The sequence below is a fragment of the Pholcus phalangioides genome, unplaced genomic scaffold, assembly GCF_987345545.1.
Source record: "Pholcus phalangioides strain wild (caught in Gottingen) unplaced genomic scaffold, Ppha-v1.0 ptg000015l_1, whole genome shotgun sequence".
Classification (NCBI taxonomy): domain Eukaryota; kingdom Metazoa; phylum Arthropoda; class Arachnida; order Araneae; family Pholcidae; genus Pholcus; species Pholcus phalangioides.
The window spans coordinates 13,728,069-13,744,453 of NW_028301608.1; the positions used below are offsets into that span (position 1 = coordinate 13,728,069).

The 16,385-nt window shown below is 34.6% G+C and overlaps 1 protein-coding gene across 1 annotated transcript; it reads left to right on the top strand.

Annotated features, from left to right (window-relative positions):
- The first annotated feature begins 131 nt into the window (after positions 1 to 131).
- On the top strand, positions 132 to 14,553 carry 140up (RPII140-upstream gene protein). The gene is made up of 7 exons (XM_089242835.1): positions 132 to 405; positions 5,367 to 5,532; positions 8,030 to 8,118; positions 10,019 to 10,086; positions 12,924 to 13,002; positions 13,560 to 13,661; positions 14,410 to 14,553. The coding sequence occupies exons 1-7, from the start codon at positions 260 to 262 to the stop codon at positions 14,486 to 14,488; spliced, it is 729 nt and encodes a 242-aa protein (XP_089098961.1). The 5' UTR covers positions 132 to 259; the 3' UTR covers positions 14,489 to 14,553.
- Positions 14,554 to 16,385: the final 1,832 nt, after the last annotated feature.

Genomic DNA, 16,385 nt, shown 5'->3' on the forward strand with positions numbered 1-16,385 from the left:
AAAATAAAAAAAAATTAGACATCTTAATTAGAGAATTTCTCAATATCAAAACCAATATTTTTAATTCAAGTAATTAATTTATAGTAAATGCCAACAGTTCAAAAACTCAAGTCAACGACGTCAGTATTATGCTTCATCGACATGTTGAAAAAAAATTTAACCTTGACAGTTGTATTTGAAGCACTGGAAAGTTTTTTATTTTGACGTTTTATGTGAATTTAATCGTTTTTCATATTTGTAAATAAATCTAGTTTTTTCGATGCATCCAAATTTGTTTTTGATAACTAAAGCTTATGCGGAAGAGGGACAACCCGTAGGACATGCTGCACAACAGAGAGAAATCCTTAGAAAACGATTAAGTGGCGGAACAGGATGGGATCGAGTGAAGAGGATGTATTCCTTCGAGTGAGTTCAATTGTAGTAAGAAAATATGAATTTTTGTTATCAACGCCATCGAACTGCAGTTAAACTGTAATAGTTCGAACCCCACCGACAGACCAGACACGACCCAGGCTCTGTCCCTCCCGGGAACCCCACCGGCACCACAGTGTTAGTGGACTGAAGTTGGTTTTCTGTGGTTCATAACTTCGAGTCGTGAACGCAAGTAGATCTCCCCCATTAAATCGTCTCCCCAGAGAGACCAACAGGCCTACAACTACAGGCCAATATTCAATCACTTCACTCAGTCAATCACCCAATCACTCACTAGTTTGACAAATAGATGGTGGTACTATAACAAGCATTACACAGAAACAAACTTCATGTTCGGTTCACTACGCGTACACACAAATTCCAACATATACTCATTCATAGAAAGACATCACTCTCCGTTGTTAATATAATATATACAGAAAAACTGCTTGCATGAAGATGTATTGATGTTTCAGGAAAGAAAAATTCATCCATGCCCTCACTGTCAGACCAGACATGACCCGGACATTCCTGCACTTACTGAGACTCTAACCCGTCTTTCATTTGCCAGATGAGTGCACTTCCAACTAAGCTATGAAGACAGAATATTTTCCCCTTGGAGCATATACATACATATTCTCCAAGATAGGAATGTGTGTGTGTGTGTGTGTGTCACCATCTTTCTTTTCTTTCTTTTAAACCAAGTACAACTCAGGTCTATTATACTATTACTATCTATGGATGATTTACTACCTAGTGAGTTGTGCCGGAACTGTAACTGTGTGTGTACCTAACAGTCAGAATGCGTATATAGTGTTGTGCTTTTCGATTTTTCAGTGCCGCCATCTATATTTCCAGAGTCGATTGAATTACATTTGTACGGTTTGTAGGTGTGTTGCTCTCTGTGGCGAAACTTTTTAAAGGGGAGATCTCTGCTTTGCATCTCTGATTCGCACCTTGAAGTTGGGAACCACAGAAAACAAACTTCAGCCAACCACCACTGTGGCGACAGTGGGGTTCGAACCCGGGACCTCGTGACGCGAGTCCGTCACTATGACCACTCGACCACCACAACGGCTATGCCACCATCTGGTGGCCTTGATGTCATTTGCTAGCTGGTAGCAGAATAGCAGAATTTTTCACCCACCATTGTACAAAGCCATTCAGCATATATTCCTATATAAATATGCTCCAAGAGGAGAATATTCTATATGTCTGTAGCTTGATAGAGCACTCATCTGGCAAACAAGAGACTGAGTTCGAGTCCCAGTGAGGGCAGAGATGAATTCTCCTTTCTTGAAACATCAATATCTCGTCATGCAGGCAGTTTTTTGTATATATTGTATGTAGTACTCATTCATTAGAAATGTATCCATAGAGGAATATGGATGAAGTGCATGTATGGTTTAATACTAGTAGTAGTTAAATTGTAATGCACTGAATGTTTATGAAATCTGGATTTATTTGTTTTAAATAAATTTCATTATTTTACTGATTGGATCATGGATTTTTTTTTTTTAATGATGCTGTTAAATTACCCTGGGGTATAACACCTTCTGGTTCTTAATAAGAATCCGCTTTTTAACTACATATACAATCTTTAGTTAAGAAGTGAGAGGAAATTTCGCAACCACATTCTTAACTAAAAATTATTTTCCTTCCGTAGTTAATAATCAAGTTAAGAAGTGTGTGTGTGTGTGAGAAAGAGGGGAGGGGGAGAGAAAGAACTTCTTAGCAGACAATTTTTTCTTCCATGTGAGATGACATAAATTCTTTAATAGAAGTTTTTTTATGTGATTCATTACGATCATATTTTAAAAGATGAAAGAAAAAAAATATTTAACAGATGCATTTTTATTGCTGGGTAAGGAATTTGTTAAACTTTTTAAAAGTTATTGAAAAGATATCTGAAGGTTGTGTGGGAGAGTTGAAAACAATGTTGGAGTCTACAGATCTATACAAACATATATGTTGGTAATAATCTGAGGCACATGCAGGGGAAGAGCAGGTTGTCCATGCAAATACCTTTTATATATGAAAATATATCCGCAAAGTCAACGTTTTTGTGGACATATTTTCATATAACTTCAGTTGTTATATTTACCACTATTACCATGGCCTTATAGATGATCATCCCTTCTTTCATGATATGTTCAACATTCAGACAATAAAAGCCATTATTGCTTCTCTTCTTGGTTGATAATTTTCAAGTCCTGACGGAATACCCAATTGTTTCTACAAACGTCAGACCAGATATATTCACTTCTTAGCTCCATCTTCACATCCTTCTATCATTATGGATCTATTCCATGCTCTTAGAAAACTGCAGTTATTAGTCCAATTTATAAGAATAAAGGTTACAGGGCAGATCTGAATAATTATTGTCCAGTATCATTAACTGATATATCATGCCAAGTTTTCGAGAGATGCATCATCAGTCAGTTACTTCCATTTGCCGTCGAGATGGGCCTAATCCCCCTCAGTTCAGTTTGGCTTCGTTCCCGGCCCCTCCTTGTCAGTGCAACAGTTGATTTGTCATGATATATGGGCTAGTGCCATCGATTCAGGACAAGAGATTGATATAATTTATGTCAATTTCTAAAAGGCATTTGATAAAGTAGACAGATTGCTACTACTGAGGAAGCTAGCTGGCATGAGTGTTCCTGATAAAATTGTGAGAATAATTCAAGTACTGCTATCAGACAGGGTTCATCAGTTTCGCATAGCCAGCATCATGTCCAGAGAATGTCAGATGCCAGGCAGAGTCTGTGTTAGGCCTGATCTTATTTATTTTGTACACTTATATCACTCAAGCTGTGTCACCCATCCCTCTATTGCAATTCACTGATGATGTGAAGTTATTCTCTCCAGTAGAAAACAATAGGGGTCTAAGAATTGCATGCCAATAACTTTTCCAGTGGAGTTGTCATTATAAACTCCCTATTTCAACAGAAGTGGATCAATGCATTTACGCAAGTGCACTGGTCCTGAATATTATCAACTAGGTAATGAAACGTTACACCAATAAGATACATGCATGGATTTAGGTATTGCAATGAGTCGCATTCAGGATTTTGCTGATCATTATCATGGCATAGTCTGCAAAGCTAACAGAATTGCATACATGTTATGTATGACATACCGCAAATATGATGCACATATGTTGTCATATGCTTTCTGTGTGTGTGTTCGCCCTACTCTAAAGTTCTTTTCGCAAGTATGGAACCCTTACAAAATTAAAGACATAAAGCTCCTTGAAAAGCAATAGATTTTCTTTACCAAATGAATAACTGGCATGAACAGCTGGTCTTATTGTGAGAGGCTTCAATTTCTGAGTTTGCACTCACTGGAATGGTGTAGAATCGCTGCAGATCTAAAGATGTGCTACAAACTAGTCCACCAAATGGTTTATCTACCACTGGGAGAACCTTTCTTTGAGATCATAGATAGGCAAGTTAACCTACATAGGCATCGCTTCCAAATAAGAATACCAACAACAAGAAAAGATTGCTTTTTTTATGGATTAAGATGGTGTGTGTCTAGAAATGGGACAGTCTGCCATCAGAATTTGTATGCGTCTCATATGCAAAGATTTTTGCTTTCGCTATTTAGAATTTCGACTTGGCTCTATATACGAAATGTTTTCCCTTCTGACTATATTATTTCTAATTATTTTTATTATTTATTCATTATTATTTTATTACTTATTATCACTTTTCCAGTGTAAGTGCATTTCATGCCTTCTGGGTTATTGTAAATATGCTAAAACTCAAAATTTCCTGGGAAGAAAGTTTTGTGCCCCCTTCAAAGGTCGATCCTGCATGTGCCCTGGTAATAATAATAAAATATCGGATCAATAAAAGTTTGGTGCATTTATCAATGATTATACATAATTCTCAAATTTTCAGTTCATAAATATCATGATCCATAGGTCATAAATACCTTACTAACATTTTTGTATTATGGGAACTTGTGTGTGTAGATTTGACAATTTTTCTTAGTTTAAAAATTGAGAGAAAATTGAATGTCTCCCACAAAATATGTGGCAGTTACTCGTATCTATCAGCTTCTTGTTGCGGTAGGGTCTTCAAAGTAGGTCAGTTGATTGCAGTAGTGCCGTCTTTATGCATGGGCCAATCACACATTGTATTAATATTCCTATTTTTATAACTATTACTAATCAGAATATCATGTAATGTGTATTTCATGTAACTGCACTTTCTCTTGTTGCCAAAAAATGCTATGAAATATGTGAAAGTATTATACAGACATCTGATTTTTTTTCTTTATATTAACCACCACTTTAATTGTTTCTTTTATTTTTCTTGCAAAAATTCATATTATTTTTCATTTGTTCGTTATTTATTCATAAATTTTGTTTTTGTTTGTTTTATTCATTATAAATTTACAATGTGTCAACCAGTATGGGTCTTGTGCCTCCTTGGCTGATTTTTTTTTCACATTTTGTATTTTTTTATAAATGAAATTAATAAATTTAAATTAAATTGGCAAGATCATTTTTAGTCAGGCGCGGGCCTCAAAGTAGATCAGTTATTCTGGGGGACCCCGTGATGTTCTTGAAACTGCTCTGGCAGTAGGATTTTAAAGTTAAACATTAAAGTACAATTAATAATGAAACTATCTCTTGATTCCGTTTAAGATAAGTTTTCATTTCACACAGTGTCAGTCTTAGACAGGTTACACTGTATTTGCTGAATAAGTGGGACCCTGGATTCTGTTGAAAAAATTGTTTGTTTTGACTCTATTCTCATTTTGCTGGTAGAGTTCTAGGAAAACCATTTAAAAAAAATAAATAATAATCATTCTTAGAGACCAAGAAAGCTGCAAACTTCTTTGATTAACCTTTTTTTTTAACTTCTTGTATTTATTTTTTAAGTTTATTATGCAGATTTTTCATAAGTTACTAGTTATTTACTCTACATTTATATTTTCAGTTTGATGCACCACCCAAGTCCTGAGTTATTGTACATAATAAAAGGAAGTTATCTAAGTCTATTTTTTGGTGCTATGATGGGTGGCATATCCCAGTTTGGTAAAGCCAGAGAAGATTTCCTGAGACGCAATGTTGCAAGTGCGTTTGAAAGTGAATACCTTGCTCGAGTGTGTATCAATTTAATTTCTTCATTTTTTTATATTGTGTTGAATTAGGTTCTCTCTATTTTACAGTAATATTGTGTAAGGCAAATACAAACTCAGCATGTCAGAGAACTTTGTAACTCAAACCTATTTGTAAATCAATACAAGAGATGAAACAATCTAGTATTGGTTCATACAGCGAAACTTTGCTACAACCATACACCGCAGAACCTGGTGTCTGAGACTATATGAGCCCTCCAATTATTAATGAATTTACAATGCAATTTACCAAACCATGTCCTTCATATGAGCTTGAGTTCCAGACACAGGATGAATGGCAGTTTTCAGGCCCTTCAATGATTTCTTTGTGTCATGCCTCTGGCTACAATGTTATATAGGATTTATGGTTTTTTAGGTTTGTTATCGTATTTATATGACAATTGTTTTTCAAGTCTTGTTTAGAAATGCCTATAGTCTAATATTAAACAGCTGCCTCTTATATAATGATAATATTCTACAATGATATTTTTCTGTGGTCTACTAAGTAGACCACGTTATTTATCTTGAATAATGTGGTCCATTAATAATAATAATCCACATATTATCTTGAAATATTATATCAAGATTTCACTGCATTAGCCATTACTCAGGAAACCTGTGGCAGAATGAAAATCCTAATAACACCACACGAAACACAGCATTTTGAAGTTTCGTTGAATGTGAGACAAAACATGGAGTAGGAGGAATGCATGAATATGTATTCATATCTATTCTTTGATGACAAGCAACCAATAATAATATAGCATAATACTTAAATCTGGGCTTCTTGATATATTCTAGGCACTAGGTTACCATGGTGACTAAAACATTGTCTTATTAGTATTGATACTGAAATGTTTCTATGTGTGATCACCAAATCCCAATCATCTGTACTTCATATATGTCAACATGTTTTCCAACATGGAAAAAGTTCCCAAAGTCAGGAAAAAAAAATTCTCTAAGAAATTCGGCTCTAGCGCCTAAATGTGCTTTTGATTATTATTATATCATCAAGGCCTATCTCAAGGGATTCATTTTTTACATTTTGCTCTCGCTAATATAATCCACCCTATGCCCATATGGCTCTGGTTGAGTCCATATATTAAAACAGTAATAGTGACATCTTGAATGGTGCATAATAATCTTTGGTTCATTTGACAGATAATTATTCTTTGATATACATTATAGATGGGTTTTTATTATTCGAAATATTATAGATGGGAAACAAAAGACATTTTTCAATAGCCAAAGTTTGACAAGGGCAGACAGAAAAAGACTTTGACTTCTTAATGCATGGGCCCACCTGGGCACGACTTATAGGCCTCACAATCATGAGATCTAAGTATAATTTTAGAGAGCAAACATACGTAAATATGTGTGTGTGTATTATATATTTCCAGCATTTTTAGGCGAGTTTTCTTTGAGCATTTGAGAGGAAAAACTATTGTTGTGCGGAAGTTTATATTATTTAAATGGGCTTTTTCAATTGACTTCTAGTCATCTGGCGATTTTTGTGATCTGGCACACCCTTGTCTGATATGTGCCTGATTAGCAAGAGTTTACTGTATTGAAATTCTACGGTATACAAAAACTTAGCTGAAACGGAGGATCAATTAATTTCGCAGCTTACTCTCCACAATGTACTAATCAATATAAAATAATTACACTGCTAAAAAAATGTAATGTTCTTATGGAAATTTTAATGTTTTAGAATATGTTAGAGCTGCTGATTCCAAGTCTAGCATTGGTTTTGTCAGATTGCTCTAGTTTTTGAGGTAAAGTGAAAATTAAACTCTAATGGTAATACATAAGCAGCATACAAATCACATTGTTGAGAGTATGCATTATCCTAAAAACCAAAGCCAATTTTACAAAATCAATGCTAGATTCAGAATCAGTGACCCAAAATGACTCTGCAATCATTGAAATATCTTTGCCTATGATTTAATGAATTTATGTACAACACCCAGTTTCAATGTGGTTTGTAGCTGCTTATGCTATTGCCATTGGAATTTAATTTTCGTTTTATCTGAAAAACTAGAGCCGATCTGACAAACAGTTGCCAGATTCGGATTCAGCAGCCCAATATACCCTAAAATCAATGAAATATCGCTGAGAACAAAATCAGTTTTGAGCAGCGTTATTATTGCTGGGTATTTTCTTTTCTATAAATAAAGCATGCTCTATCTTAAATAAAATTCAGTGGGGCGGGGGGGGGGGAGGAAATCTAGTTCAGTCACATAGTTTTTCTTCTACAAAAGGTATATAAAGAAAAAAAATTATTCAAGAATAATTGATTTCTTGTGAAAGGCAGCACATGAACTGCTCCTTTTTTATGTTCATTGCAAATAATATTTACCTGGGTTATAAAATATGTGTATATTTTACCTTTTTGATTTTACATACCATCATTACATTTAATTTTAGCACATTAGCATTATGCATTTCCCCTTCTTTATTTATTTTATTCATTCATTTCCAGAGGAAGCTCACTGATTCAATGTCGCTCGCAGCAGTTAGAGGAGCTTTTAAAAATGGCGTAAAATTTGGTTCTTTCACTGGGTCTTACTTGTGAGTTAAAATACTAATTGAATTAAAATACTAATTTTTGATTTTTTTGTTTCATTTTAATATTCATAAATATACAGTGCCAAATTATATAAATCTATTGATGTGGGGGAAAAGTTGTGTCCGAGTAAAATCTCATCAGTTGTTCATTGTACAGGTATGGTTTTAGTTTAAAAAAAATGCTCAAAATATGTTCAGAAATCACTCTGTTTCAGATTGGGGAGTGAAAATACAGGGTGTCCTAAAGTAACCAAGCAAAATCTGAGGCAAAGAACAAAATCAAAATTAAATTGTATAGACTTTGCCAATATTTTCCTAACCCATATCAATATCAAGACGAAAAATGTGCATTCTCCAACAAAAAATGCTTATGTCACTCAGTTTTCATCATTGGTCTCTTCAAGGATTAATAGATGTCTCATACAATGCATAAAAAATTTCATCTTTACAACAACAAAAATATCCTAGTGCCCTGAAAAATTGTAGTCAATTAAGTTTAAACATGTGAACTGTTTTTCCTTGTAATTATTTTGTTTTGTGAACTCACATTTTATTGTTTTTTGCCCTTAAGACTTTGAGTGTTGTCCCTGGTTTGATTGCATGGGTTTTGAACTTGTAAATACTTTATATAGCAACCATGGCACACACACAAGAGCCAGGCTGGCAGGGTCTGGGACGAATCTTATCATTTTTTGTTTTCTCGCACTATGAATTCACTACAGAGGGGGGCCTATCAAAGGTCCCAGTCTAAGTTCTGGGCTGCAGAATGTGGAGGCCATGATATTAACCTACTCCGTATTGATGTTAGAAGATATAGTCTTCATTTAGAACAAAAAGTAAAAAGGACATGAAAATATTTCTGTCTTAGCCCTCTCTGTATATAACTTTTTTTATAACAATGTGTTTATATTCATGTAATGTATTTTAGGCCTATATGCATAAGAAAGCACCCGACTCCACCCAGCCCCCTCATCTGGGGCAATGGTTAAAATTGACAGTGGTTGATAGAGTCTGGGCGGTGTGCTGTATGAAATGAAATGAAATGTTTTAACCCTCTCATAGGCAATGTAAAGATGTCTCACGTCTTTAAAAGCATATTATTTTGGCTATGATGAGTTCAACTATTTTTTAAAACTGGCTTCTTAGTGAAGCTTGTATTTTATTCCCTCGAACCAGTCAGATTGACAGGTAGTAGGCAGAGCCATCTTTTGCCCACATTAAGACAATGGGAAAGTAGTTGGCTTTCGAAAGTGTTTTCCTTTCCTATGTCTAATTCAAGTTTATGAACAAATATAAGTACAGGATATATAATATAAAAAAGTGGAATATATTGTTCTCTGCATTGGGACGTGGGAAACAGTCCCATGTATGGGGTGGGGAGGGAATCTCCTTCTTGAAAAAGATTATGTCATTTTTAATGTGAATCAGTGAAAATAGTGAATAGGTTAAAGGGTTGAAATAAATTTACGACATTTAAATTTTTTTTAGCAAACTGGCATGTGTCATTCTAAGAACACATTCCTCTAAATTTCTTGAATTTCTAATGAATTGGTAGATGCTGGAATGTGTGTGTGTATGTTTAGTGAACCTTATGAGAAGTTTTTTTTTGTTTCTGTGTAATGCATGTTATGTATAGTGTCACCATTGGCCATCAGTTTTTCTAACTATTTTGGCGTGTATGCTGCGGCTTGACCACCCCTGAAATACACAAACTTTATTTTTCAAATTTCAAGCAATTTTATTTTTCAATGCTGATTGAGCTAATGGAAAAGCATAAAAATTCATAGTCTAAAATTTCAATCATGATTATCATTTGAATATTCTCTGTATTATAAATAATATTGTCATTTGTGTCGATTGTTACTTTCCTGAAAAATTGTGTGAAGCTTCATTCTATTTCTAGGATAATCACTCTAACAGCTGCTAATTACAATAACAAATCAACTGTGTTAGAACACATAGCTGCAGGAGGTGAGTGTAAAACTTCAAGAACATATTTCTAAAAACTACATCAAAAATTATTCTTTTATGCGGTTTTTCCTATTTATATGCTAAAACCTCGTAAATTTAAAACCACTTTTCATAAAACACGTATTTGGCTCTGTCAAAGTTAATTAAAAAAAAAATTATCAGATAGCATGAAAAATCTATTTTTCCTTTGGTTTTATTCTTGTGAAGATGATCGTGATAGTTGTACCTAAGGTGCCTATAAAGGGGGAGCAGACTCATCATTCATCTTTGAGCAAACAATGGGTTTGCTTCTCCAAGTGACTTCTTGGAAATCATTGAAAAATATTATAGGGAACAGCGATTGGCTATAGTGATAATATTGATGCTGCTACTTTTGCTTAAAGATGGTGTTTGAGTCGGCCTGGTATATCAAGGAGCTCTAGTAATATCTATCTATTAGCAAAACTATGCGACAGAGTTTTCTCCACATTGTGAGCATAAGAGAAGTGACAAACCATTGTAAATGGATAAGCATGTCTGAAACGCATTGTTTGGCAACTTTGGTAACCAAAGTAAACATCCTGAAAGTCATTGCTGAGGCCCATAAACCCTATTTTCCGAACAGTTTTTTGCTCAGCTCTGAAGAACTTTCAAAGTAACCTGTCATTCAAGTAGGTCCCTGGTTCGTATGAATGCACAATTTGGCTGTGATTGGTCAAAAATTGGGGATTTGTATTGAGAACATACACCCATACATACAGACAGACACACAGAAAATCCATTATATTTACAGGGTGATTCAAAACTCAACGTACACACTTTTAGGGGAACTAGAAAACACGAAACAAAACAGAATCACATAGGAATATATGACCGGGAACCCCAACCTGATCAGCTGGAGGATAAATGACAATGCAGAAATGACAAACTAATAGTGGGTGGAAAAACTCTTTATTTTGCAATATTTTTACACGAGGACATGTTAAGTTTCACAACAAGTGCTCAAAGTTCTTACCATCTACAGTTATGCACGCTTGAGGGCACTGTTTGTCAGTGCTGTGCAGTCATTTGAAGTTACAATTGCATGAGGAGAGCATGCAACAATTTACGAATGTGGAAACGGTGGCTATGTACCTTGTGTATGGTGCAGTTGACAGTAACAGAAGGACTGCAGCATGGTTGTATGCAGTATGGTTGACTGCAGCATGGTGCCTGAACAGACTTGTATTGCATCATCAAATGTTTGGGAATTCACACCATAACCTGTGTGAATATGGAGCATTCTGCAGCAGCAGGCGGGATACAGAGTGGCCACGAATGACACGAACACCTGCCTTGGAAGAGGAGACATTGCAACAAGGGAAAGAAGCTCCTGGTACAAGCAAATGCCGTGATATTGCAGCATCTCAATCCAGTGTGTGGCACACATTACATAGGAAGCATTTACATCCTTATCATTTGCAATGGGTACAGTCATTACAGCCTGAGAATTATCCTCGACATATGGAATTTGCATGCTGTCACTTGGGCAAGTGCAACGAGAACCCAGCATTTCCAACCTTCATTCTGTTCACGGCTGAAGCCATTTTCTCTCGTGAAGGGGGTCTTTAATCAACAGAAGGTTCATTTGTGTGGAGCCACGACAACCCACAAATTATGCACCCACATGCTGCCCAACAACCGTTCTTCATGAATGTATGGGTGGGTATTATTGGTGATTACTTAATTGGGCCATACCTTTCACCACCCCGACTGGATGGCTGGAAATATTGCATCTTTCTGGAGGAGGTACTGCCGGAATTACTCAACATTGTTCCCATGTCTGTTCGGTGTGTAATGTGGTTCTAGCACGATGGGGGGCTGCATTGGGCATGGTGGACCCATCCCATGGCCACCACAATTGCTCAATTTATATAGCCTGGATTTCTTTTTGTGGGAGACCCTAAAAGCCATGGTCTACAAGATGCCTGTTGACTGTGACACTGACCTTGTTGTAAGAATCTCCGTCAGCTGCAGTTGAAGCGTGCATAACTGTAGATGATAAGAACTTTGAGCACTTGTTGTGAAACTTAATGTGTATACGTATTTTTGAAAGGGTTTGACAATCAATGCATTGCCCTTGTGAAGCGTGCATAACTATAAATAGTAAGAGCTTTGAGCTCTTGTTATGAAAATTAACATGCACACGTACTGTCCTTGTGTGAAGTATCACTAAATAAAGAGTTTTTCCACCCATTATTGGCTTGTAATTTCTGCATCTTCGTTTATCTTCCAGCTGATCAGGTTGGGGTTTCCAGTCATACATTCCTATGTGATTCTGTTTTATTTTTGTGTTTTCTACCTCCCCTAAAAGTTTGCACATTGAGTTTTAAATCACCCTGTATACATAGATTTAAGTGTAGTTTAGTATTACTATCAAGTCAGATTTCAAACATACAAATCAAAATTTTGTGTATTTTCTTAATGAATGTACAGTGAATATCTCTCTCTTAAAGATAATGGTTTATGTCTCCAAATTGTGTATATAATTACACTGAATATATACAAATAAATCTCTATAAATAAATTTTTTTCTCAAAAAAATTATTGATCGATAAGAAATTTTTTATTTTGAAAGTAACTTCAAGTGACAAAAGGCTGTATTGATTGCAAAACCATAGAAAATTGTATAGGAAAAAATGATTCAAAAGATTGCATTTTGTGTGAATGTGTTTAAGAGAATTTTGTGAGTTTTTTTAATCCTTCTATCATCTATCTGTACTTACCTTATAATATGAAGCAGTCTTTTCAGTCCACTTTCATGGTTGCTTCAGATTAATAAGTAGCAATAGTTAATTTTTTTTCAAATTTTATTCCAGCATTATTTGGAGGAGCAATGAGGGTCAGCTATGGATTGAAAGGAATGGTAGTTGCAGGAGGGCTTGGCGGAGTTTTAGGGTATGTATAATATGTATTTGGGGTTGATATTCAAAACCCTCTAGTTATGTTTCATTCTATGGGCCAGACAATGATAACATGTTGAACAGAATACAATGTATAGTAGAACCTCTCTGTCTTTGAACTCTATCTTGAAGGAAAAATGTCCCTGTATTACTGTACTAAATCGATGCATTTTCACCTCTCTGTCTCAAATTATTGTTTTTTTAAACTTCTCTAAATCTAAACCACAATGATTGTAGAAAAGAAACAATTTTTTTGCATAAGTATGGTTTTCTTCTGAAAATGAAAGAAATTAAGAGGAAAGGGAATTTTCATGGCAGAGAATTATTACCCATGGTGATAAGGGGATTTTATTGTCGTAAACTGCTCATGTACGAAAAACCATCACTAATTCCTTTATGTTCACTCATATTTTAAATACTGGTTACCAATGTGTTTGTCAACCACTTAAATATCTCATGAACTATCTAGTAGTGCTAGAATGTTCTTTTTATGTGTGTAAACTACAAAGCTTTTCGATTTTTATTTAAAAAAAAATTATTGTTTTCCAATAGTCTATTTGCAGGAGGAGCAGTTATTGGAATAATGAAACTATCGGGAATAAATTTTGAAGAGTTTCGTTTATGGATGCATGAATATTATGCAATAAAACTGAAGTAAGCTTTCATTTTTTTACTATTATTATGAAACTTTTGAATTTCGTTTGATTATTTTCCTCATGCCAATTCATTTATTTATTCAAATCTAATTTGGGAAAGATTTTTTCTCATTGGTATTGAATTATTTGGCAATCACAAGGATGCTGAATTTTTACAAGTTATGCAATATTTTCAAACATTGTACAGTAATAATAATCTTTATTGAACAAACCCCCTGATTAAATGACTTTTTTGTATTTAGCAAATAAAACTGTCAGACCTAACAGATTTGTTAAATCCAGGTTTGACTACTGTAGTATTAATTCAACATTCCATACAATATCCTATGGATTTCACAGTATTTTTATTTTTTTTAAATTTATAACTGACACTAATAAAATGTTTGCATTGTCACTTTCAAATAACTCACTCCTGATCAGAATATTTTTTTTTAGCTTTGTAATTAAATATGTTAAATTATATATTTTATATAAATACTGTATATGTGGCTCGAAGGGGAAGTTTATGACCATCACACACACACCCTCATTATATCGCACATGTTGAGAGACAAAGAAAAGGTGCAATATAATAGATGACTATATACATTGTAATATTAGTTGAATTTTTAATAGCAATTTTAATAAAGGCTCAAAATATCCACGTACATGTTATAACATAAAGCTATATAATTTTCTTATATTTAAGGGGGGGGGGGGCAAAGCATATACATATATTTACGGAAGCTTTCTTCTTTTATTTTCAGACCAGAGGAAGACTTTGATCAGGAATCTTCAGAAAATCTGGGTAAAAAAATTGCAAATATAAACAAAGTATTAACATAAAAGTTTTTAAAGAATACATTGGAAAATTTTTTTAGTAATAAAACATTTATTTCTCAAAGTTTTAAGCATTGTTATGCATTATTTGACTTGTCATATATTTCTATTTATTTATTACTTATGCAGCGATTAGATATAATATATTGCACGTCAAGTCGAAATTTAGTTATTTTGTCTTTGTTCCCCCCTTGCTGGAACACAAGTTTTCCTCCACAATTAATCAATCCAGACTTCAAAATTAGAATCAGTTTTTGTTTAAGGAAACAAAATGCAGTAAAACCCTTTTTTTTCAGACACCAATGGGACAAAAAATTTGTTCATGAAAAATGGATGACTGTTAATCAAGGGTTTGAAATGCATACTTTTATTATACAGTGAAACCTCTCGAACAGCTACTAACTAAAACAACGGCCACTAATGGGATAAGCAACATGACCAGAGATATGGGGGGCATGGGGGAATCCCCCCAAGGTGGAGTCGACTGATGTAATGTATGTATGTGTATATATAAATTTACATCATCGTGTGTTCCCCCAAGACTTCCAAGTTTATCTACCCCTGTGCCAAGCAAGTGTGGCCATTATTGGGAGGTTACCGTTGTTAAGAGGTTCAATATTTCTGACATAGACTGAATTTTTTGGTCACTTGTAAACTTATAATAATCCATGATATAATTAATTAGGGAAAAGAGGGGCCTCAGAAAAATGAAAAGAAATAAAAATTTTCGAGAATTTGCCATGTAGGGTCTAAGAAAAATCACGACCCGTGGGCCCATGATGCTCTTAAGATGGACTTGACTTGGGGGCTCTCGAAAAGATCTCTACCTGTACAGGAGGATTTGTTGGCTCCCCAGAAAATGTTTTTTGGTCATCAAAGCTTTTTCTGCCCTTTCTACTCAGATTTGGTGCTCTTCCTAGAGGAGGCAGCCCAGGGGCCACCCCTGCCATGACCCCCACATCCTGCAGCAGAGCTTTCCAGACGTCAGATTTATCACAAGCCTTCCTAAGGTAAATTCTTAGTGTGGAAAAAAAAATGATGGGAATAGTCCTGGGTCTCTGAGCTGGAACCCTACCCTTGTGGGGGTCATGGCCCTGAACTCATTAACCTAGTTCTTTGCTCTCTATGTAGAGAAAAATAATAAAATAAAAACATATGGTTTTATATATGGTTTTATCCAGGGCCCATTCATCGTAAGTTTCGGCCCCTTATATGTAATGTTCTTTGAGGTTATGTTGTCAGAGTTATGAATGTTTGTGTTCAACATGTGTTGCCATCTGTCTTCCATATTTTGAAGTGAAAATGGTGTGGCATCATCCAACAGTTACGAACAATTGCCATAAACTGGGGTGACTTTGTACCACTTTTTTGATGTTTTTCCTTGATATTTTCTCTTATACTTTGCTTAGGCTGCTAAGGAATTTACTAAAGGTAACCTCACATCTCAGCTTTCAATTTCTGGTTTTAAAAAAATTAATTAATTAATTTAATTTATGATGACAAGGAAGAGACAGGGAATTTTTTTCACTTGCCATTACCTTTTGTTGTCTACAACTCCCTAAAAAACAAGTTGTGGTACATTGTCACATCCAGTTTTATTGAATTTCGGATGTTAACTTTATTAGGAACTCTTTGAAAAATTATTTCTGCCCAAAATTAGGTCATTTTTGAATTTTTAAATAATATGGTCTCTGAAACCTAAAAAAACCCATTTTACAGACATTTTTAAGTAAAGAAAACACAAAACATTTTAATTTGCTGAAACTTAAACAACAATAAAGAAGAACTTGAAAACATAAGGTTCTTCTTAAAAAATAACATTATATAAATGTAACACTCATTTTTTAAATTCCACTACAAACTCTTTGTCACTTCTAATTGGTCAAGGTTTTTTGATTTTCAT